This window comes from Sprattus sprattus, assembly GCF_963457725.1.
Source record: "Sprattus sprattus genome assembly, chromosome: 4".
In the NCBI taxonomy this organism is placed as follows: Eukaryota; Metazoa; Chordata; class Actinopteri; order Clupeiformes; family Clupeidae; genus Sprattus; species Sprattus sprattus.
The window spans coordinates 13592869-13620371 of NC_137923.1; the positions used below are offsets into that span (position 1 = coordinate 13592869).

At 41.1% G+C, this 27503-nt stretch overlaps 3 protein-coding genes across 3 annotated transcripts; 1 reads left to right on the forward strand and 2 right to left on the reverse strand.

Moving 5' to 3' along the window:
• Positions 1–3305: 3305 nt before the first annotated feature.
• serping1 (serpin peptidase inhibitor, clade G (C1 inhibitor), member 1) lies at positions 3306–7878 on the reverse strand (the record flags this gene model as incomplete). The annotated part of the gene is made up of 9 exons (XM_080837651.1): positions 3306–3562; positions 4043–4265; positions 4461–4600; positions 4740–4943; positions 5109–5252; positions 5743–5949; positions 6059–6391; positions 6979–7258; positions 7828–7878. The coding sequence occupies 9 exons, from the start codon at positions 7876–7878 to the stop codon at positions 3306–3308; spliced, it is 1839 nt and encodes a 612-aa protein (XP_080693777.1).
• Positions 7879–11757: 3879 nt separating this feature from the next.
• On the forward strand, positions 11758–19260 carry tmem134 (transmembrane protein 134). The gene is made up of 8 exons (XM_080838163.1): positions 11758–11914; positions 13126–13367; positions 14106–14173; positions 16500–16586; positions 16877–16953; positions 17678–17722; positions 17845–17898; positions 18119–19260. The coding sequence occupies exons 2-8, from the start codon at positions 13161–13163 to the stop codon at positions 18199–18201; spliced, it is 621 nt and encodes a 206-aa protein (XP_080694289.1). The 5' UTR covers positions 11758–11914; positions 13126–13160; the 3' UTR covers positions 18202–19260.
• A 436-nt stretch (positions 19261–19696) lies between these two features.
• frg1 (FSHD region gene 1) lies at positions 19697–27174 on the reverse strand. Its single transcript, XM_080836399.1, has 9 exons — positions 27092–27174; positions 26510–26574; positions 25110–25232; positions 24180–24237; positions 23305–23419; positions 22973–23077; positions 22346–22437; positions 20616–20726; positions 19697–20479 (listed from the first exon to the last, which is right to left on the reverse strand). Exons 1-9 carry the CDS (start codon positions 27151–27153, stop codon positions 20443–20445), a joined length of 768 nt encoding a protein of 255 aa, XP_080692525.1. The 5' UTR covers positions 27154–27174; the 3' UTR covers positions 19697–20442.
• Positions 27175–27503: the final 329 nt, after the last annotated feature.

Sequence of the window (27503 nt, forward strand, 5' to 3'; positions counted from 1 at the left end):
CACACACACACACACACACACACACACACACACACACACACACACACACACACACACACACACACACACACACACACACACACACACACACACACACACACACACTTTTCAAGAACTTTGAAAGTAATAATAATAATGAGGTAATGGAGTAATAATATGTATATGCAATAATTATAATAATGACACTGATAATAATGTATTATTAACCAAATAATTATAAGTAAATTCTAAAGATGTCTGTCTCAGTAAACACAAGAAGAGTAGATGGAAAGAGAACACAATGTGATGTGAAGAGAAGTTGTCTGATTCGTCCACTGTGTTGGCACAGTTCCCACACACTTGTTTTACTATCAGTACTTTCTTCCCTTCTTGCTTTTCAATTTTCAAAAATCAGTATGTGGGACTGTAATGTGTCTTGTGACGCGATCTGTTTGATCTGTTAAGTGTGATGTGTAAACGACTATTACACAGTACTAACTGTGTTATTACCACCCTACTTACAGTGTCCTGGTGACTCAGTGGTAATACATGTTTTACAACAGTTGTGGGTGCCGTATTGGTGCATCGAACAAAAGCACAACATCTCTCCATCTGCCTGTACTTCTCTTTGTGTACCTGTTTGTACTGTGAATCATATCTGTGTGTGTGTGTGTGTGTGCGTGTGTGTGTGTGTGTGTGTGTGTGTGTTTCTATGTGAGTCTTTCAATTCAGAATCCCTGCAGTGATGTGCAAAGTGGGATTAATGCACAAAAAGCCTTCTCTAGGTTGAAATGGAATGATTAATATGAAATGAAAGCATGAATAAGGGAGGTGTCTGAATCTATACAGAGAGAGGGCTAGAGAGAGAGAGAGAGAGAGAGAGAGAGAGAGAGAGAGAGAGAGCGAGAGAGAGAGAGTATTCAGTCTCAGTTAGGCTGCTTGGGGCATCCATCAGTCAATCTGTTTGGCAGAGATTGCTGCCCAGCATATCTAACAAGAAGTGGCCCCCAGATTTGTGAGTCCAAACAAACTGCAGAAATCCTCTATCTCCATTTCCTCCCATGGTGGTGTATGGATGGATGGCTCCTCAGGCCCATGTGAGGGTTTGCCCCATTTTATTTATGTTCGTGTCAAAGAGGATTACTCTTCTCCAGATAACCCCGCCAACAGGGGGATCAGTGGTGGGCTCTATGGACAATCTCTGATATAACTCACTGACAAACAATACAGGCAAGCCTAGAAATTACAGTGTAGGGGTGTGTGTGTGTGCTTGTGAATGTGTATGTGTGTGTGTGAGAGTTAGTATATATGTGTTTGATTTCCTGTAATTTACCTTGCTTTGTGGGTTTCAGAGTAGGCACACTGTGTGATGCTCTCTTTGTGTGTGTGTGTGTGTGTGTTTGTGTGTGTATGAGCGGTTTTGTTGTGTCCTGTGCACGGTTTGTTCTTTGTGTGCGTATGAATGTGTGTGGATGTGTGAATGTGTGGTTGCGTGTCTGCCAAACGAATAAATGTACGTGCAACCGTAAATGCAAGTGTGTGTGGGGTGCGTTTGAGTGGAAGAGGTGCATTGGAGATGGTCAACCTGTGGACTCTTATCTCTCTGGAACATGGGTATCGGCTTTGAAATGGTCTATCGAACAGCACACGTGGTAGAAACAGACTTCACCATTCACACTCTATGCATTTCCTGACGGGCATCAAAGGGCAATGTTGGGGGGCAAGGTCTTAAAAGCCACAAATGACACCACCAACCCTGCAACCCAAGAGTCCACCTCTACTTGCATCCAGCTCCGACGCAGCGCTCCTCTGGATTCATTTGAACTCATCTATTGGAAACCCATATTGTTGGGTTTGCCCTGGGCAAAAGGAAAGTTGAAATAGATCTATGGGTGATCTATCTATGTTGAGGGGATAACACTGTAGGATGAGATGTCTCTCTTCTCTCCTTTTATGAATGTGTGTGTGTGTATGTTTGTGAGTGTGTGTGTGTGTGTGTGTGTGTGTGTTTTTGTCAGTGTGAGTGTTATTTGATGGAAGAGCTGGGTCTATCTCTGTCTCTATGCACTTACACACACAGAGACTCACCTTGGTACAGCTGATGTAATGGTCATACGGGCTGCTGTTACTGATCATGTTGCATGTCTCTTGAAATACTATTTATCGCATTATTTGAATGCATTGCTGCTTTCTTGGTTTGTGTCGCCATATTTTTGCTAAATCCTGGATTTTTTTCATTCATGTCGAGCAACAAAGCACTCCCTTTACTTCTGTTTATATTGTTGTGGCATTATACCATGGTCATGCATCACAAAGAAGATCTGCATGTGGAATGACTCATATGCCTCATTTAGAATAACGCTGAAATGTCAAATGCGCTGTTGCTGTTTATGTCCATGCTAACGTGTATTTGTTTGCTTTGAGGACAATTCAGGGTAACTTACTCCATTGTTTCAGCCTTTGGTTAAACCTGTATTGCTTTGCAATCTCCAGGTAATGTCTCCCTTTACTGACGAGGGGAAGCAGGGGTGTCCGGCGCATAAAGGACAGAAAAAAAAAACTGTTGGATACCAAGTGTTCACTTCAAAAGCTTCCCTGTGTCTTCACTGTCTATGTGGACAGCGTGACTGCCATCATGTGGTTGGTCTCTGTAATTGCGTCTTGAAATAAACTGAATGTGTTTCAGTGGTGTGGTTTGTTTTCTGGATTTAAAAATATAATCAGGAAGGTCTTACCTCCATGTAGTGGAAAGAAAGCTTTTTTTAAATAGTCTCTGAATGGATGGTGAAAATGGTAAATTATGGGTGAGCAGAAAACTGTCAAATCTGTGTTCAGCTCTAGGTTTATGGAATCAATATGATATTTACAGTTAAAGAAAAAGTTATAATTGTAAATAGTATTTGCTTGCTTCATAAACAAGGATTGTATAGGTATGTGGTGTTTATGAAAGTGGTTGAAATGTAAAATAGTGTGATAGATGAAAATGTAAGTGTTGAGTTATTACTTTCATCAAAGCTTTTATTATCCCTCAGAAATTCTCACTTTATTTTTGTATTGAAATAGTCAACATATCAGCAACATTTTTCCCTCTAAGCCTGTCGTTTCCCTTAACTCATTAATGCCTTCCTGTTCTCTATCTCCATCAATCATCTCCTCCTCCATCCTTTTCTTTTTACCATGATTCTACACTTGTCAACCCTGCCTTCCCCATTCCTCTGACCCCTCTACCTTCAATCTCTACCATCTTTCATTTTGAGAATCTCTCTCTATCTGGCCCTTTCCTTTCTTCCCCTCCTCTCTCTTCCCCTCCTCTCTTCCGTGGCTCCTTATGGCTGGGTCACCCTCCCCATGAAGAGTGGACAGTTGGCCTGGTCGCTCCACAGCACCAGGACGAAGGGCTGTAGGGCTGAGAAGGTGGGGAAGGAGCGGGCGAAGGAGAGGGATGTGGCTGCCGCCGCCTCCACGCCACTCTCGGACAGCGTCAGCGTGGCCCGGTGGCGGGCATCTGACAGGGCCACAGGCATGTCCGTCTCCTCGGGGAACACTCCACACAAATTAGGGGAGTTAAAGAGCTCACCGAGCCCTGAAGGAGGAACGGGAAGGAAAAGATAGAGGAGAGGAGAGATGGGAAATGAGCGAGAGGAAGTAAAGACAAAGAGCAAAGACAAAGACTAAACTTATGGCCTAATTTAATACTATATTTGCATTCACATATTTATTGTCAAACTAATAGCAGCTAGTAATGTATACATCCCTTTAGTAGCCTCATATTTAAACATGTGTACAGTGAGAAAATAACCTGGGAAATCTGAAACACATTTTGAATTAATTTCTTTCTATTGTGTTGTTGTAACAATGAGTCATAGTACAAAGACAACTCTGCTGAACTAAGAAGAAGAAGAGCTTGTAGCTAGGCTGTTATTATAATTATATTACACTTACCCAATAACAAATGGTGTGGAGGTTTTAAAATGACGAATGGACAAACTGATAAGAAAGCACAATAGACACACACATACACAGGTCACAGATACAGACAAACAAACGCACACGGACAATTTACCTATGTCCCCAAGCAGTCTATTCATGTCGGTGGTGATGTCCAGTTTGAGTTTAGGCAGGGTGACCTCTGCGACTGTTGGGGTGACTTTGGCCATGTCCTTGGCTACTTCCCTCAGCACAGTGTCTGTCATCTTCTCCTCCACTGCCTGCAGATCTTTAAGTGAGGAGGAGACTGGCAACAAGATGAAGAGGCGGTTTTTCCCTGTGAGAGGGAACGCTCCCACCTAGAGGACAATAGAGGGAATGACAGGGCAATGGCAAGCATTCAAACTGACAAATTCAAATATACCAGAGAATTTATGGTGCAGTAATTAGCTTCAAGTGCTCCCTCAGAACTAGATAAACTGATAGAACCTCAATGTATTTTTTTTTCACATGATTGGCAGAACTGAAACTGGTATCCAGCGCCAAATACTTACCTGGGCCCTAAGGCTGCTAGAGAACTGCATTGAGAGCTTGTACTTGGCGCCATACAGAGTGTTGACATTGACCATGTCTCCGTTCAGTGTGATAAAACTGCCAGAATGGCTCTTCCCATCGAACTTCAGCTTCCATTTCCCTACATTAGTAACAAGAAAAGTCTACATCAAGTCCATCCCAGAATTTGGCTCAGTGGTTAAATGTGATGATGACCACTCAGTGAATGGATAAACATACAGAAGTTTACACACCAACAAAAACACTCAGAAAACACTGACCAAGAAAGTAGACCGCGTTGACAAGGATCAGCTGATTGAAGGAATCCACAGAGTCCACTAATTTGGGGATTTTGTTATTTGTCTTTTCTGCCACCCAATCATTGATCATCTTAACGTTTTGCTCACTGTCTTGGGTAAGCATTGCTGGGGTGGCCTCATAAAACTCCATTGATTGGTTGATGAAAGCCTCACTCAGATTTTGATCTAAAATGAAAGATTACTCTTAGTAGCATCTTTCACACATGCATGCATTTTTAAAGAGCAACGTAGCATATTTGGTTTACTTTAGGCATACTTTTCTGATTCTGTTTATTTACTGTTAAGTGTGTAAAATTAACTTGTTTTGGAAGTGTCACATGATATAAAAACCTGGACTGTAAAAGATGTGGGAGGCCATGTCCAGAGACTCCTGGGTTTCCTCCCGCAAGGTTTTCAGGGCTTTATGTGTGCAGGAGAAACCACGAGGAAGGGCAAGAGCATCCTCCATCAGCTTTCTGGTCTCACCACGAGCGCCTGGGTGACAAAGAAAGAAAGACGGTGAGAGAGAGAAAGACACAGAAGGTCATTAAGTGTAAGGATGAGAATGCAGGAAACCTCGGTATCATGCTAGCAATAGCTGAGTCAATACCGGCTGAGCCTAGAAACTCTCCAGTCTGCTTCATTACAGTTGAGGCTTCTATTTCGATATTTAATAAAGGTTTGCTTAGGTGAACACAGGTCCAAACACAGGTGTAAACTCACCAAAGACCTAGACTGAACTATCTTCTGATGTATCTTGAAGGTAATGAGTATGATATCTAAAGAGTGTGTCTAAAGAGTTAGCCTTGCCCCATTCCTATGTGCATCCGTAAACGTAAAGTCCTCATGTTACAAATGTTAATAAAAAGGTACTTCCCACCTGGTTTAATTTCTGTAGTCCATAGAGCTTTAATGTATTGAAACCAAACCAAATGATCATAGATTTACAGGTTCAGAATGGCCAGCCCATTTCATCACAGCTTACCCAACAGGAGATGGGAGAGCACTCCAGCAATGCTGACTGGTGAAAACAGCAGGTTTTCAGAGGGCTTGGCTTTGCGGAGATAGGAGTAGAGTTTAGTGGAAAAGTCAGTCAGAGATTCGCTCAGTATGAGTCTTGCTGTTCGCCTTTTCTCATCTTCACACAGTTCCCATGGTTCCATGTGGCCAAAACAACGAGGAGGCGGGAGAGCTGAATCAGGAAAAATGGATTGGAATGGAACGGTTGTCTTACATATGTAGCTATCTAATCAATCACACGTTTCTGTATTCACAAAGTACTCAGTGGCCTGAATGCTTACCTTCCACTATCAGTTCCACCAACTGTGTCCTGCTTTCTGGTCCTTCTTGGAACTGGCAGTGGTACATGCCGGTGTCCTGCAATTTGCTACCATGTATGTTTATGGACAAGTCCTCTTCAGGCCTGGCCCGGTACACTCCAGCAGCCTTCACCTCATTGTCATTTTCATCCATAAACAAGGGCTTCAGGTATTCATCGGCTCCTTCTTCAGTCTTCCTCATCCAAACGTATGTTTCTATTAAGCTTACATTAGTTGAGGGAGAGCAGGGGAGGTTTGCAACATCCCCTTCTGTCACTTTGACGACTACCCATTGTTTGAAGCTGCTGCTGGTGTCTACAAAGTGAGTAACAAAACATGCAGTGACAACAGAGAGGATAAGGAAACCTGAGGGTTCATATGTGTTATGTGCTACAAGGGTGTCGTATGAAAGAAATCACGTTAGCCTACATTCATTGGAGCGCTACCATTTTCCATTATCACACTTTAACCAAGCTTAGCTGCACTATAATGTAACAAATTGAGCTGAAATTCGTTATCAATTGAGTTTTGTCCGTTGACCTGTGAGCCATAGCATGACTCCATCTTCATGCCACACTAACAGACTGGCTTTAACATGTGCTGTCATGCTACATAATATAAGTACTCCCTCCACTGGCTTCCAGTACACTCTTGTATCAAGTTAAACCTCCTTTTTTTAAATCAACTTCAGCCTCTCCTTTATGCAGAAACCTAATGGATATACTGGTGCCTCTAAAAAAAACAGATCTGGTCATAGAAAAAACTATACAGACAAAAGGCCAATGGCAATATCTAATCTTTCCACAATATTTCATGGTTTTAATTCTTCACTTGATTACACTAAGCAGCATTAGGATAGTGTTCAGGTTTTCCATGCCTTAGAAGTTACAGAGGAAGCTCACCCACGCTCACGTTGTACGTTCTGCTGATTCTCATTCGACTATCACCATCCCTCATGTATCCATCCATCACACACTCATACTCCCCCTCGTCAGATTTGTGGATGCGTTTCTTTGACAACTCTAAGCCTTCCCCAACTTGAATTCGTGAAATGGAATTTCTTGACCTGAAGGTCCATTTGAAAGTGTCTCCAAGTATTTTGGGGGCCTCGTCATGGCGGCAGGTGAGGGTTAGGTCGGACCCCTTGGGAATAATCACCTCAACTGAGAGGGTGAAGGCAAACTGGATGGAGAGAAGGAGAGAGAAAGGCAGACGGCTGAGGAATGCATTAAATATACACAGAGGACCCTGTACCTATTACAGCCTATTACAGCCTATAGTGTTACACTGGCAGTTCAGCCATAGCTAGAGCATGCCTCTGTGTAAATGGATATCTGAGTCCATGCCCTGATATCATATTTTTAATCAGAATTTTAAGCCGATTTTAATGTGTTTTGGAACTGTTTTTCTCTCGGTGAAATTATGTTTATTATGCTGTGAATGATTATGTCTATTATTCACCATTGAATGACATGATACATGATATTTTGCATGACTTAAGCTGAGCTGAAAGGGCCACATTTTTACTGACAAAACTGACAGAGAACATTGCTTAATATTGCACCTATCTTTTGAAAATTACTTTAGGATCCCTTGGTGTGCTTGTGCTTATGCTAATTATGCATACATAACATTTGATTTCTGCTCTCGCACATGATACATGTTTTGTGTTTCTCATGACTCATTTTCAATCATATCTCATCAGTTTAGTCAGTCATTCATCCACTTTCTTTGTCAAACTTTTTTTTTACCTCCAGCAGGAGCAAGAGAGAGATACGGCACAGCATCCCTGAGTGACTCATCTGAAGACAAGAACATAGAGCGAGAGGTGAAAAAGGGAAAATCAATATGACACATACGCACACGCACACGCACAAGCATGCGTGTGCGCTGGCAACATATCTGGCACACTAATGCCTCTATCAACAACAGGGGAAAGAAAACTCCTTTTCCCTTATTAGAATGCAATTCCAACCAGCTGGAAGACTGATCACTTATCTGAGCGCTGCCTCAGAGATTCTACCTCTGATTCAAGTTCCCCTGTTGACGCTGCTGTTGGCAAGAACCATCGTAATTAGTGTTCAAAATCCAATCAGAGTTTCTCACTTGCACCGTTCAAGGTGATAATCTTCAAAGAACCTTGATAATTAGCTTTTCTCTGGTGGCAAAATAGAAACCAAACATGCCAGTCTACTTACACAGCTTCTTTTCCCTGTTATATTTGTGCTTCTGTCTGTTGACCTGCAGGTTATTGAGTCTGTGGAGCCATAGGCTATGGTCTGAAAGTCTATCTGAGCTTCTCTGTGTACAACAGAGCCTGTCTCTCCACCCTTCACTGTTTTGTGTGGACCAATGATCCATGATCAATGAGGCTTGTTGGTTTAGGGAATGCGCATGTTTGCTCAGAACATGTTGGATGAAGCCCTGCTGATTTACCGAAAATCACAGGGTAAAGATTTGGCAAAGGCCTGTGGAGTCTGCTGGCTCCTGCCAGATGTGATGACATAGTGGTTTCAGACTGAATTGCAATGGACTGCATACTGTCCTTGACATATTTCCATATTTAGACTTTAAAATACTCATTAAGCATTACATTTCAAAAGTTGAAAACAATTCTGAAAGTCTGAAAACAATTAACCTGATCATGATGATGTTTATCATGTGAAAGAACCTTGCCATGTCCCCAGTTCTGAACCAGCTGAGTTTGTATTAATTATTATCCAAGACCTATATCCATATTTTTATAAATCATAGTTTACCTTTGATGGCTTTAGTGATCAGGATATTTGTATTCATCCATGGTTATGATGGAACTAAATATTGCTATTCTCCTGTTGTAACAGACATGAATTAAGTACTTACATAATTTTGTATCATCTGTCACTGTAACCCATACCCCTATATGTACTCTGTTTTTGTCTCACTGAGAACGGCCCCACTAGCATCTGAACCCCTTCCCCCCAGATAGCCTCCTTTCTGCTATCAACAACCCCCCTTCGCTCTTGGTACTGTACTGACCCCCCTCAGAGGACCCGCTCCCCACAGGTGAACCCCGACCCCACTTTTTCCCCTTCCTGCCCTTAATACCCCCCCGGTTAGAGGGGTTTCTCTACACTGAAAAAAACTCATCAGTTCGCTCAGCTAGCTTTGTGTCATGTCATGAACATGCATCCATCATCCATTTTTGGTTAATCTCAGTTTAACATCCTTTTGTAACACAGCCCAAAGTTAATTGTGCATAAACAGGCGCAACATTAAACCTGAAATATACAGGTTGCACAGTGATTTATTTAAGAATGTTTTGCAAACTGTACAGTAGCCTATTGCTTGTGTGTCACCCATTGTGTCTTCAAAGACCCAGAGTATTCTGTGGAATTCTTTGTTCGATGTTTTGTCCCTCAGTACCCTAACTGGTCATATAACTGTATGTTTACTGCAAACCACTTTGAATATTGTAAAGTAGAAAAACAAAAAAACAAATGCAGTGCTGAAAGAATGGTAAAAAAAAGAAACTTCATCAAAACTAGACTGTAATAACCTGTTCTACAAACTATCAGATTACATGGGCATCAATTTGGTTTGAAAAGTGCTGGGGACATGGATGGGATTTTGCATAGCCTACCAACCTGTTAGTTGCCTATTGTGTTCTGCCTTTGCAATTACAATGAGTGTAGTCTGACAACAAATTAAAAATAAAAGTACACAAAAATCATGTTACTGGGATTTTGTCGTGTTTTAAAACTGAAATTTTAAAATATGCTTAAAACAAGTGGGATGTCAATTAGTCGCAGGATACAGAAAAAAAAAATAACCAAATTTTAGACGTTTCACAACATGTATCAATAACTTACTTACTTACTCAAATGGTCTGTCATCTATAAACTGGTGATTAAGCACTTTGAGAAGCTATTCATTGTAGTGAAATTGTATTTGCAGTGGTGGGGACAACTGCGATAGTTGGTTGATCGCAAAAAAATGTGTGGGGTCCGCAGCGTCCCCGGTGTATATCAGATTATTAAGAGGTCGTAGGGCATACTAAAATTTGTAAAAGCTAAATAATGATATGATATGATATATGGGCCATTCTACCGAATTGATGCAAAGTCATGTCGGATATATTTTGAATTTTTGTATGTTTTTTTCCCAAAACTTTGACCGTATGTATATTGTACCATATCTAAAGTACACATATCTAGTAAAAGAACTGTCAAGTTTTATATTGTATTTTCAGAATGTGTTGGAATGTTTTTCCTCTTCCAAAAATTGTCACTACCGAAACATCACATTTACTATAGTAAAAAAGTATTATTATTGACCTGTTCAGATTGTGTTTCTTTCCCTTCTCTGAAGAGTATTTTTAAAAATATTTCTTGAAGATTTTCACAATGAAATCCATAGAAATTAATTTTTTACCAAATTTTCAAGGTCAATTTATCTGTTTCGGTAGTGACTGCACTGTTTCGGTAGTGACTGCACTGTTGGATGGATGTTCATTTCTCTCCCAAAATCATCCAAAAGGTGCTCTGGGCCTCCCTTTAGTCCACACAACACATTTATTTAAAAATTATGGGATTGAACTACTTGCCATTTCATTTTGTCACTACCAAAATCATCTGGTCACTACCATATGTTTCGGTAGTGACTGTTTCGGTAGTGACAATTCTAGCTAACTTTAAGCATAAATAAAGAATTCTAGAAAGCACACGGCTTGCAAACACATCTTTGAAGAGGTGTACACACATACAAACATAAGATTTTCCATGAAACCCCAAAAGGTTTACTTAATTGAAGAAAACATGCGTTTCGGTAGTGACAATTCTTAAGGTTACACGTCGATTTTCAGACTTTGGAACACATTTATATAAAAACTATGGGATTTAGCTACTTACCATTCAACCATGAGGGACAGAGATGCAGTGTCACTGCATGGTCAAAAATGCAGAGTCGTGGCTAAAACACAGGCTCAGCCTATGGACTAAAACTCTTGTGTTTCGGTAGTGACATGAAAACTAGGGACATGATTTTTTGAGTATAGTAAATTGATTTAAAAATTAAACCCACAATAAATCTAAATATTCCAAGTTCTGTTTCAACCCAATCATAAAGATCTTTGAAATTAAATCATTGAAAAAAATCAAAAAAAATTGAAAAGTGTTATTTAAAGGCATTGAAATTTAGATGTCAGGGTTGGGGACAGCTACTTCCCAATAGAAAGTACCCTATAAATGATGATTTTGTATATATTTAGCTTATCACTATCTCATGTAATGCATTGGGTTTATATAGACCATAACATTTTCTAATTTAATATCTATGCCTAAATACCTAATTGTTTTGTAAATAGATTTTATTGTTGAGGGACTGCATATTACACGAATTCGGTAGAATGGCCCATATATGGATTTACCTAAAGTGATTTACGAAATGTGCCCAGCATAAGCTAACTGTGAGGAGAATATTTAGAAATACAAAAATAAAATGAAATAAAATACTCAAATAAATTGTAGGAAAACTCACTATTAGCCTTTTTGACTTACATTTATATATTTTTGCACTTTAAAGCATAAATAATGCGATTATGCCAACAATCGACATTGCTACGCAGCAATCGATTAACTTTGACTTATGAGTGTAGTCATGTGCAGCCAAATGCCGCTTGCTAAAGGAAATAGGTCCGGCGTTACAAAGTTTCGGGGAAGTTTGTGCGCTTCAGAGTAAAAGAAGGTATCCAATTGTTTTATGGTTCATTAGTAGGTTCCGTTTTGACTCTGAGAGAAAAATGCACAGCAGTCTGGACTGATGAAGTACATCTAATCGATAAAGAAAAACGCATTGAAAGTAAGTAAAACGGACTCCACCTTTTGTTAAATAGACAGTACAAGCTAGTTAGCATGCTAGCCGTTCAACTTTTCCTTTCAACTGGAAAACAACGCTACCGTAGTCGTAGCCTTCTTTAGGCCAGTGCAGTACAGTTCAGAAATACCGTGGATTGCCATCATGTTAATGTATTTTGCTACCTTGCATGATCTTGCAACTACCATCATCTTGTAATTTAGGATGATTTGTGAGAATTATATTTGACCAACTTGTTGAAACTTTGAAGATCATGTTAGATGTTTTCGTTTTAGCATGCTAGCCAACCAGCCGTTATTATCATCAGAGATGCTTGGTTTCCTAAATAGTTAATGTTAACTCTAGATGTTTTCACTTTGCCAGCCAGTTATCTCATATGAACTCGCCATTATATTAATGAAATGTGAGAATTCCAACGTTTGTGTCAGTTGTCGAGTGTCAAATCTCAGTATTCTCAGGTTTTTCTGCTTTTGCGTCCTAAGATCGTACCCTTTGAAATGTCGTATGGTTTTAATTTCATAAGTTAGTCTAAATAGACATACAAACTACTGTTGGGAGTGCTACAAGTGGCTTATAGATATTACAAAACATGAGCCAAATACTAGGAGAATCCATCTTATACAGATCACTCGGTTTCGCTGACGGCCCTGATCAGCTGGGTGTTATAATTGTGTGGAAAACGGCAAGTTCCTGCGCAAGTTTTCACCAAGGAAATTATTCTAATTCTTTGGAAAGTGTTCTAGTACTTTAACTGAACTTTATAAGCAATTAGGTTGCGACCAGATGATTCATTTACCATAACTGTGGTGAAATTGGCGAAGGGCTGAAGTAGGTGTATTAATGTATACTGATCTGGTCAAGATGAACAACAGAACTTTGACAATACTGTTTACACTGGAGTTTCAGTAAAGTATTATCCAGAGCTACTGCAGAAAAGGAGTAATTTGACCCGGACTGTCTGTAGGGCAAGGGACAGCCTGCCCTGCAAAGTATCCTAATCAAGAGAACGTTCCAAGGAAGATAACGTTCCTCATACAGCTAAATGATTGCTTGTAGATGGAAATTAGTTGACTGATGATGCTCACTTAGGTGGATTCCTGCTTGTTAGGGTTTAGAAATGTCCTCACCAGCCCTTTGTGTATACAATTGTCCAGCCCTTGTCTATAGGCTTCATCTGTATTTTGTACATTTCACAGTGCGTGTCTATGAGTTGGGTCTATGAGGAATAGCCATGGCGACGCAGTTCAGCATTGATGACGCATTTGTGCTGGAGGGAGAGGAGGAGGGCGTCAGTCCAGGAGGAGATCTGGACGGATGGAAAGGGAAAGAAAAAGAGAGAGATGGAGAGATGACATTTGGCACTCTGTCTTTCACCAAGCCACAGACTCATCCGGCCACTGTGGCTGGCTCCCCTGAGCACAGCAACCTGAAATACCAGGTGAGTCTGTCTGCCTGTCTGTCTGTCTGGTACAGATAACATTACCGAAAGGTTTACTAGACCAACATTAGCATGAAACTTGAAAAAATGAAAAACATACACAATAACATAATTAAGATTATGCTGTATTATAGAGTATGGGTATTCAGCATTACCAGAGTCGGTCACCGGTACGATATCCCATTATAAAGTACTTAATCAGAATCAGAATCAGAATCATGTGTATTGGCCAAGTACATTTTCATATACAAGGAATTTGTTGTGGTGTTTAGTTGCTCTCAATGTACTTTAACTGAAAATGTGCAATATATCACAACAGTGTAGGATCAAATAAATAAATATAATGTAATATAAATATAATAATAAATATAATACATTTCTTAACCAATAGTGTATTACTCTGATTATGCCACCGTTCCATTGTCATCAATACAATGTAAGGTGCGGAATCAGTGATGATGTAAATGTTTCCCCGTAAGAAAGTTAATTTCTGTTCTGTAGACACAAAAATTGTGACGTCTGTTGTTTCAACTTTGTCCAAGTGTCTTAGGCCTATAGCTTACATTCTTGCCTGTTTCTGTTTTCTCTGTTTTTAGTCCCGTAGTCATCTGTCTGTCTTTGCCCATGTCTGTCTCCCCCTTGAGACGATTACTCATTCTTTATTTGACTGTGTGAGGACAGAAGACACAGGCGCACTTGTATGTTAATCTTTTTCACCGTTGTCTCCCCTGTGCACAGAATCTGGAAAATGAAGATGTCCTGGGTAACAGTGGCAGCTCCACCTTCAACAACTTCTTCAAAATCAGGTTTGTTTTGGCGTTGCTCTGAGCTGGATCAGCCCGTGTGTTTACGGCACGGAGTGGTGCGTGTGACTGTAAGAGAGGAAACAAAGAGCAGGTGGCGACTTACATGTGTGCAATGAAGGCGACGCCCCTCCTCTGGTCATTACGGAACCTTTATTCAGTGGTGTTTGCTCTCAGTGTAGTCAGTGTGGGCATAGTCCAACTATAATGGGGATCAAACCAATCCTGTATTGTTCTTGTTGGCTATGAGCTCGCAGCATTGTGGCTTTTGTCAGATGTGTGTCTCCTTTACTCACAGTTGTTTTGGGCTTTAATGTAGGCCCTCCAGGCATCGATATGGGCCATCAGTTAGGGCTGTGTGGATAATTCAGACCAAGAGTCCTTCATCCTTCATCGCAGCCAGGCTGGTTCCTCTGCAGGGGTCACCTACAGCTGACTGAGTGCTTGCTCCTTTCCTTCCCCATCCTCTCCTGCTCTCTCTCCTTCCTGGACTCCGTCACTCACTGCTAGTCTGCTTCCTCCGACTGTCACGATTCTGCTGACAGTGTAACACATGGCTTCAGGATGCTGTTATTTTCTGCTTTTCTCTTTGAAGCCATTTTAAAGGCTGTGTTTTGGCCAAGATATTCAGGTTGTGTACAGTCAATAGAGAATATACCAAAAGCTAACTGTGAAAAACACCCCCTTTTATTGTGTTTAGTTTGAAATGTTTTGGTAACATTGGTGAATAGGGTGATTAGATGAGTGCACTGTTACTGTCAGTGCATGTATTTGAATTGCTACTCTACTTCCACGGCTGCTGCCACAGTCTTGCGTCTTGTGTTTCTTGCGTCAGTCTTTTTAGCCAGATAGTCTGTATGCTTTTCTGTATATTTGTCGAGTTGGTGTGGATCATTGTGTTTTAAGTAAGGAATACAAAACGCCTATAAAAGTCCGTGGCCATGCTCTCTTGTCTGGGCTTCATCAAGGTCTGTTTATGTGTCTCGTTTCTCCCAAAGTTACATGTTTTCCCTTTTTTCCCCCTCCCCTCTCCCTATCCCTTCAGTTCACTCCATCCTGTATACCATCCTGACTCTGGAGCTCCTGCGTCACTTTAGAATTGTCCTTGTTTGCCTTCTGTAGTTTTTTTTTTTCTTCTTATCTGATTGGTCCCTTGCTAGTGACCGAATGGAACTGTTCTTTAGTCACTTGCCATAGAGCATTTGAGCCTGACCTTACACTGTTTTGGCTTGGTGTGTAAACTTGTGGTTAAGAACTTCAAGTTTACTTTGTACTTAATGACACATTGTTTGATAGGCTATGACTGGGTTTAGTAGGCTTTTGTCATTTTTATGTAACCAAAAGTAAAATGTTTCCTTTTTGACTGAGATGCACATTGAGGCTATGAACTGCTCTAAAACTTCACTCAATCAAGTAAATTGCACCCCCAAATGCACTAAATAGTTGAATAACTATGAAGTGAAATAATGTAAGAGAACGCTTGGAGTTTGCATCCCTTGTACAGCACTCAGAGACTGCATTTAGCAGCTCAGTAATATGTGCTGTGCCATGTACCTTACATCTGAAATCAAGTGGCTGCTGAGTCATGTTGAGTGGCATGAATCTCTGCTGTCATGACACACGGCTAATCTCTCCCCCTTCTGCAGTGCACTGCCTGTGTAATAGTCTCCTGCCAAGACTCATAAGTTAATATGTAAGTAAATATATAAACTTGTCAAAAAAAGTTTGTGTTTGGTCGATTATTTCCCTGTTATTACAATGCTAATTGGCATTGTATTTTTTATAGTTGGACAGCCTGTTTTATTTACCTTTACAATGATGTCCAACTTGTGAGTATTATGCTTGGGTGGGATGAGCAGCATAGTATGATTATCTGGGTAGAGCTCAAGTAAAATCATTGTAAAGGTAAATAAACAGGCTTTCCAACGATATAAAATACAATGCCAATAAGCATTATAACAACAGAGAAATAATCGACCAAACACAAATATCCGAACTCTTTTTGATGAGTTTATATCTTTTTTTTAGTTAGGGGGATTTCACAATCAATGCTTGGTCATGAAACATTTGGCGACTTGATCAGGCTATGTCAATATTTGCAGTGGCCTTTTGGTTTAATGGTTAATGTGTGTCTTGAAACCATTGGGGAAAAAATACTGTGGTGTCTGTGAAGGCTGTCAAACTAAACAACAAAAATGAATCTTCTAAAACTCCAAGCGTGGAGGGCTCTTGTCATAGAGATGTCCTGAGTGAGCGTGACTGTCCTGAGTGGCTCCTTTTCCAGTGAGAGTGTGATGAAGAGCTTGAACGCTGCTCTGTTCCCCCACAGTGACCCGGCCACCCTCTCCTACTGCAGCTCCCAGTGGTCCTTCAGCACCCTCAGCTCTGTCACACACCTGTCTGCACACTGCTGCAGGTAAACACACCGACACACACACACACACACACACACATTCTAACGCTTAACACATTTGCAGCACACCGAGGTCAGTCAGTGCCAGTCTGTTATTTGCACTGATGTAGGTTAATGCGCACAATACACAGAAAAACAGTAATTATATTATATATATACTTAAAACAAAATAACATTTGTAGACATGTAGTACATATGCTCGAGCATACTATGCTTTGCACCAACAGACTCGCGTCTATCCCCTTTATTCTCCATCTTCATTAAATCATTTTCTTTCCCTCTCTCACCGCCAGCTGGACATCTCACCCACTGGTGAAGAAGAACAGGCGGGTGGTTCTAGCCTCGTTCCTCCTCCTCATCACTGGAGTGGGTGAGTCCTTCTCATGCCGGTTTACAGGTCTGAGTGGTGAAAAAAAAAAAACTCCCAAGAACTACATAAACTCCATGTGCCCCCTTGGGCAGACTTTTGAACTTTTGTGATGTCACCCCTTTCTCCTCTGGCTTTTATAGCACTTTATTATATGGCTCCTGAGAATGTTGCAAAAACTTCCGTTGATTTCAATGAGCCACCCCAACATTCAGAGGTCTGATATGTCTTTATAATGACCGCTGCAAAAAAATGAATGTCTGAATTAATTAATTGGAAATAGGTCTTGTGCTTTTAATTCACATCTTTCATATCATTCTGCTTAGTAGTCCGTTCACTTAACATAACGTAAATTCATTGTAAGTTGAAGTCAGCAAGTAATAGGTATGCTGTGCAACACCTGAAACTTTAAAGTACTGTTTGCATGGAGTACTATTATTTTCTTTGGGTAGGGCTACAAAATCATTATACAGATGTATTTTGGAGGAACGTCTTTTATCGTTTTGGCAAGTAACAATAAGCAGGATATAATAAGCAGGATATAATAAGCAGGATATAATAAGCAGGATATTGTATAGTCTACCGGTCAGTATCGGAAAATAAATCCCTTCTGTTCTGTTCATCCTATCGGGATATATTTTCTGATACTGACGTACATAGTGCACAAATGTTATTGCTGCCTTCAGCCTTGACCTGACATGGCACTCTTTGTCTCTCCCTTTGTCAGCTCTAATCTTCACCGGCATAGTCATCCAGTTAAACCCTCATGCAGGTAAAGCCCATACGGATGGGATGGACTCATGTTCCTGCGCTGTAATCTTATGGATTTCACTCTGTTGTTCCGGTCTTCCATAATCTCTAATATTTCCTCTCCTTCACCGTCTGTCACCATAGGTGTCTCCAGTGCCATCTTTTTTGTTCCTGGGTTTTTGCTTTTTATTCCAGGGGGTATGTGCTCAATTTACACCACACACAGATCTACCTGATGTCTGTAATGGACTTGTTCAGCAATAACATTTGACTTTAATTATAGCATATTGACTTTGCTCCTGATTTTGTGTCCATCCTTTGATTTTTATTTTATGAGACTGTTGCCGGCTTGGCTATCTTATGTCTGACATTCTTGGGGCTTATCTTTTGACTGAGTGTTTATCCTCCCTCCCTGCAGTTTATCATGTGATCTACATAAGCTGTGCTGTCCAGGGGCGTCGAGGCTTCAAGTTCTTCTATCTGCCGTACTTTGAGAAGTGACCTCACTCCAGTTTGCCTCTCTTCTGTGCCAAAAATGCCAAAGTATTGTCTGTTTGTGTGTGTGTGTGTGTGTGTGTGTGTGTGTGTGTGTGAGTGTGTGTGTGAGAGAGAGAGAGAGAGAGAGAGAGAGTGAGTGAGTGAGTGAGGGATCTCACTGTTGTATAAACTACCACTACTAACACAGAACCACTGTGCAAATCTGCATGCTTCCAACAAAGTCTTTGGAAAAGAAGAAATTGTTTTCTGTCTGCATGTGTATGAATTTGTTAAAAAAAAAAAAATCAGTCACTACAATTTTGACTATCATGTCTGAATTTTTAAAATCTTGTCACCGAATATATTTAAAATCTGTCTTGTGCCATACATGTGGTTATATGAACCACTACAATATTGATACAAATATCTAGTATCTTTGTCGTCTTCCTTGCAACATGCTGTTTTCTGGAATATGTAATGGATATTTTATGTGTGATTTTAATTTTTTAAATGACAAACTAATGATTGATTGATGATTGACGACGGTTATTATCGAGCCTCACATGGCAGTAGACTGACATCCTTGAAAGAGACATTTCAATGTTAGAAAAGAGAATTGTTCAGGAAGGAAACCCTGTGGTCTTCCACAGGTCTTTGAAGTTAACAGACTTGGGTGGCTTAGTGACGTGGCAATAGGCTGTGAAGCAACTCGACCCAAACATCTGATGCATTTACCTCTATAACATGGAGAGCCTCCCATATCAACTTCAAATCCCATTGTCATTTCAGTTTAATGTGATTATAGATGTTTTTAGTTAACAATTGTTCTATGTAAGTTTTTTCCCCCTCCCTTTTTTACTAGGCCACTTGCCCTTCTTAAGTGTTGTGCAATCTCCCTTTGTATGTATCTGTGTGCTCTACATCATGTTTTTAATCTTCACTCGTGCAGTTTTAACTTATGTCTCTGTGCTCCTGCTGTGTAACTTACCACTGACCCCTGTATGGACACTCCAGTTCAGTTGACTAATGTTAGGTCCTCAGATATCAGAGGTCCTGGAGGACATTCCATTTCTATAATCTATTCAAATTTCTGTACGCTGCAAATAAAAATGTGATTTGACATTTGAAACCAAAGGTCTGCTTTGTTTTTGTGCTGCTTGTGATGGTATAGTTCTTTGTTTGACTGAGTGTGTGTTGACCTGCAGAGGTGAAATCCACTGGTCATAAACCAACTCTGAATGACCAACAGTATGCAGTTCATTCTTACATTTCTGAGAAAAGGAGAAACTCAGTACTCTGGTCTGCTAGGTGTCATTTGTGTGCTCTGCAATGTCTGGTTTTAATTTCTCTTTGGGCTTGTACTAAAGATGAACAGCAATACCACCACCTTGTGGTTATCTAGTGTTACTTTTAAATATAAATAAATGTTCTGAAGATAAAAATGATGTGCAATTCTACCGACCTCTACCCTTAACCGTGCGGAGGTAAGGTACATTCATATAACACTTTTTACAGAGTAGTCATTGAAACAAACACCACATTTAATGAAACATAATACATTTTACAGCATAACTGACTGGTACAGACTAATCACAGATAAGATTGTGATTTGTCTGGTTGGTGTTTTAAAACCCTAATCACTGACTAACAAAATAAAAACCTGACTGACAATCAGGATAGAAATGTCTCTCGGGGCTTTGTTTTTCATGACCCTATAAGGGCTGACACTATGAAAAAGATGTTTTAATGCCATCTAGTGGCTAAAAAGAGAACAGTTCACTAGATGTGTTCTAGACAAACCTCAACACAAAGCACACCATCATTGCAAATAAATTGATAAAAATGTCACAGCTGGACTTTATTTAATCCCATCTGTTAAGGTAAAGTTACATTTCACAAAGGGATTTAAAATAAGCGGTGTCCAGATGAAGATGGCATCCTTCAACCTATATCAGTGGTTTTCTGATCCCCATGCACTGCACGCCTATCTGATCTCATCCGTAGCACTATAGTATACAGGGCAAGGAAGCTCAAGGAGGAGGATAGAGGAACCCTGCCCAACATCATCTTGGTGCCTTGGACCTTCAGATATCCCATTCTATTGCAATTCTAACTGTGCACTAGAAGATGCGCCTTTCAATACAAGTTTAACAAAAGAAAGAAATGCACTCAGTTCCGGGTATGAAAAAAAAAAAATACACATTGACACATCTCAAGCTATACACGTTAAAACAGGATGGTTTCACCTATGGTCTCTCCTTTCTGCTATTTGCAATATCGGTCAGCCTTCATCTTGCTTCTCCTGCAAAGACAAGGCAAAGATTATGGTAAATACTATTCCCAAATTGTTTCAATAAAACCCTGGAAGCAGGTTTAACACAACTACACAGGGATATAAGTAGTCCAACAATTAATATAATCTGTATGGTTTTCCTTACCTGTCTAACAGAGACTCATGGAACTTGCCATCGCCCCTGGCCTTTTTCAGTGTAACAATGTCTTCTTCATTTACTCTTAGATTACGGTCCTGGAAGCTCTGGAATTTCTTCCTGAACAAAAAGTGAGAAACACATACATCACAAATCTTCCACAGGTCAAGACCATGAGCACACATTGGGCGTAGCACTTCTCTTTCCTGTACGCTTAGATAAGTGACAAAAATAAGTAAATAAATACAATTAACCAAAACTGGCTGCCTGCCAATCAGCTGTCAGAATCCTGTCAGATCTGGGCAGGACTCCAGTGCAAACGTGGCGGTGCAATAAAAGCGGGGACAGACCTGAAAGGTCAATGTGCACTTTGCAAGGGCAATCTGAGTGACTGTCTTGACAAGCAAAGCCATGTCATTTTATAAACTGCCACAAAGAAGCAGTGGGCATTGATTTAGGTGCCCCCCTAAAATGCTTGATTTTTCCTACACCTTAAGGTCACCTGGCTTGGCCCAAAGCAATTACACTTCCTGTCACTCCTCTCCACCATACAAACAAACCGCTCCTGGGCCGCTCAGACGTCAGATGACCCGCATGTGTGCACTTCCAGACCCCAGAAAAACATTCAGACATGGCCCTCTTGAAATGTCACATCACACAAAGCCCCGTTTTGCCTAGTCCGCTCAGCACTGCACACCTTTCAAAAACCCTAGTGCTGACTGACAAGCCTGCTCAAGGGCAACAGGCACAAAGGGAAATGTAATGTTTCATGATGCAATAGCCTCCTCTGCGTCGGTCATCTACCCATGCACACAGATCTCTGGCCACGAGCCACGCAGCAAGAGATACACCCCAGAACAAGAAGAAGTTGGGAATGTCCTGAAAAGTGACCGAGGACTGAGGTCTACCCGCATACACAGGTTATGACAGTTTCTCACGTCCGGCCATCAGCAAAGGGTCTGACATGATGAGACTGACCTACCAATGACCTATAGGAATCAAAACATCCGTGGGTGAACTGGAAAGTAATATGCAAACCAGATTACTTCCTGTGAAATGATGAGATTCCTACAGCCTTGACATCTTGAATGAGTAATTCTCATTAATATCTCTGACTCATGGTGATGGGCATCCTGCAGATGAGCCACTAGCAAAAGGTTCTGCATCACAACACATTTCCCAAAGGTGAAAAAATGCCTATCAGCCACTGCCTTTAAAACATTGTGTACGTTTGAGTCGCATTTTTGTTCAAAACACAAGTAAAAACAAAAATAACAACAACCAAACCAAAATTAAAAATACACGGACTAAAGGAGTGTGCAGGCATCCAGTCTGTAACAACACCAGACTAATGTGCATAAGTGACACTTCAGTTGCAGAAAGCGAGCATCACTTGTGTGTGGGACAACCCTATCAGATCTGCAGATCTGAATAGAGAAACTGTTGGTGAAACAGTTCAGGTAGGTGAAAACATCTGGCCTGACAGCTGCAGGAACAACTGAACATACAGGGAGACTGCAAGCCATCAATGCTAAATATTCAGCAAGTTGTACTAGTTGATGGTGTAGAAATTGTTGTCTATGAAATGGACAAATAAACAAATAAATGAAAAAAAAATCCACCCCAATGTCCACGTCTCAACACACTGAATACACACACACACACACACACACACACACACACACACACACACACACACACACACAAAGAAAGTGAGGAAATGACAGTCAGACACTCACACGTAGTTGATCTCACAGTTCTTGACATTGCCCCGATCTTCATCTGCGATGTCGTCTTTCCGCTTGACCTCTCTCTCTGCACAGGAGCGCATCTGACAGACAGGGCAGCCAGAGGGCAGGGTGAAACACAGAAAAAGGGACAGAGGGGTCCATGTCAGTCGCTGTGAACTCCCCAGAGGGGTCCTTGTCAGTCGCTGTGAACTCCAACCCCCCTGGGAACCCTGCCCTGCTCCACCTCACCACCATATGGGACAGGGCCGGTAGCAACATGACACAGCACATGTGGACCAGCACCGCAACCCATGAGCTGGGATGGCCTTTTCCAACAGATTACATAACAAGCTGTCCACATGACTGTCTGTGTGTCAGTTGGGTCTGAGGGGTTTGTGTATATTGTAACTGAGACATATCTGCTATACATTAGCACAACAGAAGAGAAAAGCTATCCTAATAAGGCTGAACATAGATCATGAATGGTCAAAGCCTAGTGATCTCAATTACGGAGGGGACCTTTAATGCTTCCATGGCATCGATCTCCTGAGCATGCGTCTGGTAATGTTAGTTTAGCAAGAGGAAGCGAGCCTGGACAAGAGATGAAGTGGAGTTAAAGCAGTGAGATTGCCCCACCTTGACCATTTCCTCCTCGCCTGCTGCCTTACTGTGGGCCACGATGTCTCCACTCTCGCTGTAGGTGATGAAGCAGCTGTTGGCCGCCATCAGAGCCATTTTACCCTGAAGAGGGGGAGCAAGATAAGAGATGCACCAGTTCAAGCACGGCCTGTAACCAATCAAACTCTGGTTTAAAGGACAGAAAAGCACAGCAGAATTCTGTTTTACCTTTTTTATTTTCTTAGGCGCATGACGTTGTCAAAAGTCATCAAACATGAACACATTTTCACATCATATTAGTTAAAATTACAACTAATACTTTTACCATATTGATTGGAAGTGCTACTTACATCCTCAAACACAGGCTCCCACTGTTCCCGAGAGCCAATGGCGTCTGAGCGACCCACCACCACACCTTCAGAGGTCACTCCCAGGTACTTCCCATAGCCAGACTTCAGAGCTATCCTACAGGGGCACACAAGGTCAATGTCAAGGAGCATGTTTTTATGGAGCTAATTGCGTGCAGCTCATCTCAGCTGAATAAACGGAATACATCTCCCAGCCGGTTAATTTGCATAGAGCCCTTTCACTGTTCAGTGGCCTCAAGTTTGCTTTGCTGGCTATTGGACATTTCACATTACCAGGCCATTAAATCAAAGCCCCATTCTATTGAGCTCCCCTAAAGTTGCAGAGTGTAGTTCACTTTTACACCACTGTCGTAAATACAAGTAGAGCTTTGAGAAGCCCTAATGGACAGTGTAATGTGGAGCATATGCCATCTAATGAAATGTTGTTGGTGTCTTGATAAAAGGCAAATACTGTGCATAATATACATTTATTACAAGCTAGTGGAGTTGCAAACTCACAAGGCTTATTTGGGATGAGATTGACGAAGACTGAGTTTGACATGAGATTGACGAAGAAGGTTTCTTCATCGCCTCTGCCATGATATCCATAAAATGAATACATCGCTAGCAGAACGGTCTTGTTGTTGTGTGAGGTGCTACTATTAAGCATTACGTGATTCTTGAGCCCTGTCCACCAAAGCTGCATGGTACAATACCAGGTGTACCAGGCAGTGGCACAGATACCATTTTCCATCAGAGCATCACCACACCGTCCCCAAAATGATTTGGATACTGTTGTTTTAAGGTAAACATTATTTTAATGTTGTTAATGTTATTTTAAAGACAAATATGTCCATGAGTTTTGGTCATGTGCTCACCTGCTGTCAGACACTCTAATGGCTGTAAACTGCTCTGGTGGGTCAGGACCCTCATCCTCTGCAATGTAAAACAATTACCATCACCACAGAGCCATGCTGTTCTCCAGTACAGTTCAGTCCGGTACAATTAAGCTAGCAGCAAAATTAGACAGTTTCAACATTGGACACACACACACACACACACTGGCATGGCATTCTAAAACCCACACCATCAACTTGAACAAGGAAGCGATCCATCACCACATTAACCTAATGTGTTCCTCTTAAGCACATTTAAAAGGCCTGTCTATCTCATTGACACATGAGATATACAGAGCTCAATATTTTGGCAGGAAACAAAGAGATGGACTCAGAGCTAGCTGCATGCATGGCATGTTTCGGGCTCCTGCAGTGAATTCTAATGTAGTGCTCAGCCCAGCAGAAAATGGCCTTTGTGAACGCAAGTAAGACGCGCAGCAGGAGAACTCTAATGGTCATTCCCCATTAGCGCTGGATGCAAACCCCTGCGCTGGTGATTGGAAATTGATTTTTGGGTGCAGCAGAGGTGAGACAGTGGCTGTGTGCAACACGCACAACTGAGCACCAGAGTCAGAAAGCAATGGGACAAAAATTGAGGGTTAGAGCGAGGGGTAATGTGTTTCATACACCCAATATTGCAGCCCACTTTGGAATCACTGCCCACAATCATCTTCGGCAAGCAAGGGTGTGAGAGAGAAATAGAGAGACAAAAAGTGCTGATGACACTGCTTACTGACCATAGGGAGGTGCCTACTCTTCACTCAAGATAGAACAAACTTATTTCAAAGACAATCAACAGCTATCTAATTCTGCACTCTAGCCACTTAATAGTCACCTCAAGCTCAACAAGGGAGCTGTTCCGGACCCAGGAGAGCTTGACCCTCTCACGTAAACAGCAGGAGCAATATTTACCTTTGTGTGGTGCTCCCAGGGTGAAGAGTCCGGAGTCCAGGGCGTGCACATACGCGTTGTTCTGCATTTCTATGGACACCGTGCCTGTGATCTCCCCAAAGCTGCGGACAGCCCACCACCCTCCTTAAAGAGAAACATGATGATATGGTCATCCATCAATCAATCAATCAATGTATTAAATTTGAGGGACAGTGAGTGTACATACATGAACATTAAAATATAAATGCACCGAATTATGGCAAAAAGGCTAGTTTCCATTGGCAGTCTTCCTGCCAGAATGAAAAAAGGCTATACAACCTTAAAAAAAGGCAGTGTTTCCCCTACAATGATATTAGGGTGGCGGCCCGCCCCCCCAACGGCCCCGCCCGCCCCCCCTGGAAGGTCAAGTAAAAAAAAAAAAAAAAAAAAATTTTTTTTTTTTTTTTTATAAATATAGCGCCGCCGCCGCGGTGCATCACGCCGCGCCCCTGCCGCCGTCCCCCTCCCCCCCCCCCCAAGCTGTAAACCTAGGGGAAACACTGAAAGGCATTAACAAATATATCCAAAATAAAATAATAAAATAAAATCCCAATACACAAGCTCCACTTAGTCCTTAACCATGGGTAGAAGGGAAAGAACAATGGGTATACCAACCTGAGGACCACCTGTATAGTCCATCTGAGGACTTTATCTGTAATTTCCTACACATGTCATCTAACCAGCACATGGTGCTGTTTTTGCCTATACATTGAAAGTGGTAAATTGCGTGTTTGATCCCATGCTGTGTAGTTTGGGTGTCATAAAGAAGCTGGGGTTCAAGTCTATGGTGTTAACTGTAATGTTAGGGCAACTAAACATCATGGAAACATTATGGCCAGGGTGTAAACTGTGCAAACAGATATCTGCTAATGCACAGAAGCATCAGTGTTCAACATACCTCCTGGAAACGGCCTGGCTTGAAATGTAGCTTTGTAATTTTTGGGTAACTAAGGCCTCAAACAGCACTGTAAGAAGCAGCAGAGTGACTCAGTAACTAGTTGCCCTTTAAGCTAAACTTACCTCCGTCTACACCGTATAGGCTAACACAACAGCAACCGTTTTAGCTTGTATGAAGGTTAGGTTTCTGAGCACGTCTAGCTACTAGTTTGAGAGAAATGGGCTAGTCCTCCAAAACAGCACCGGGATATTTTTGCCTAATCATAACATTGTTGCTTATCTTGTTTAAATAGTACTTCACTAGGAATGTTAAATGCCGTTTAAACTACTAGTAGACAGTGTATAAGACTGATTTGCCTACTTCTTAAGAGATAGCTAAAAGGTGAAGTCTGTCGGGAAGAAAGACACATGAATGTATATAAAAAGTTTCACCAACATTTCTGAGAGGTGATTCTGTATAATTTTTTATGAGTGACTGTACTTACCGACAACATCTTGTTTGTCCTCATCATTATCTCTTTTCCGCTTTTTATCCTTTCTCTTCTTTTTACTAGAAATTAAGTTAAATAAATAGGTTGTTAGTAACTTTGAGCAGTATGTAGCCCTTCAGTTCACTCTTAACCTTTAATGTGGAAAGCACACAATACATAAAAGCAGATGTAGTTCATGAAGGGTTTCTTAGAAAGTGGGAAAGTGTCTCTTGGCCCATTTTTTAAATGTATGATTTTAACATTAATTGTTGAGATAGACGTCGTCCGACTCCAGATTTTAAGTCATGAGTCTCGCTAATGTTGACGCTAGTTAATGTATCATTAGAGGTCTACAAGAAACATTACGTAAATAGTTGTTTGGCTAAGAAGTGTGTGCTAATCTTAAAGCCTGCACAAGCAGAGCAAGCAAGCACCTCAATCAATATTAACATGAACGTTAGATAACGTTACCGGCGCTATGCTAACGTCGCTAGCTATTGTGGGAAATCTGGCAGAAAATTACAAATTGACTACGACACTATTCCGTAGAAATGTCTTTCCTGGCACTATAGATACAACACAAGTTTCTCAATTCACCTTTTATCTTTCATTCCCTTCAAAACTAGTTTTGTAGACTTCACACTTGTATACGCTGCCATTTTCACTGCGGACTTCCGATGACAAAAATATACCGGGTCAAATTATTATACTTCCGGTGTGTAAAACTTAAAAATAAAAGTTCTTGTGATCGCACTTCAGGAGGGCTTTTGTAGTAGAAAAAAACAACCTGTTTATTTCAGAGGACTCTTTGAAATGTTTTTTCTACCTGTAAAAGGAGACATATATTATAGCCCCCTACAGACAGACAACACAAAGGTACACATCCAATGGCAAGGACACTAAACTTTGCACCAAGTTGACAAAGAGCACTACCTTGATGTTCCTGCCTGAAGCAAGGTAATGGTACCACCACAGAGGTAAATTCACTCTACCATAATCAGAAGAGTGT

What these genes read in the sequence shown, in the direction of transcription:
- frg1 (XM_080836399.1), bottom strand. Translation starts at nt 27,153, where the DNA reads ATGGCAGCGTATACAAGTGTGAAGTCTACAAAACTAGTTTTGAAGGGA. An exon ending in CCTGGGAGCACCACACAAAG is followed by an intron (nt 24,238 to 25,109) that starts GTAAATATTGCT and finishes TTTACATTGCAG; the next exon opens with AGGATGAGGGTCCTGACCCA. An exon ending in AACTGTGAGATCAACTACGT is followed by an intron (nt 20,727 to 22,345) that starts GTGAGTGTCTGA and finishes CTTTTTGTTCAG; the next exon opens with GAAGAAATTCCAGAGCTTCC.
- tmem134 (XM_080838163.1), top strand. Translation starts at nt 13,161, where the DNA reads ATGGCGACGCAGTTCAGCATTGATGACGCATTTGTGCTGGAGGGAGAG. An exon ending in CCTCCTCATCACTGGAGTGG is followed by an intron (nt 16,954 to 17,677) that starts GTGAGTCCTTCT and finishes TCCCTTTGTCAG; the next exon opens with CTCTAATCTTCACCGGCATA. An exon ending in CCAGTTAAACCCTCATGCAG is followed by an intron (nt 17,723 to 17,844) that starts GTAAAGCCCATA and finishes CTGTCACCATAG; the next exon opens with GTGTCTCCAGTGCCATCTTT.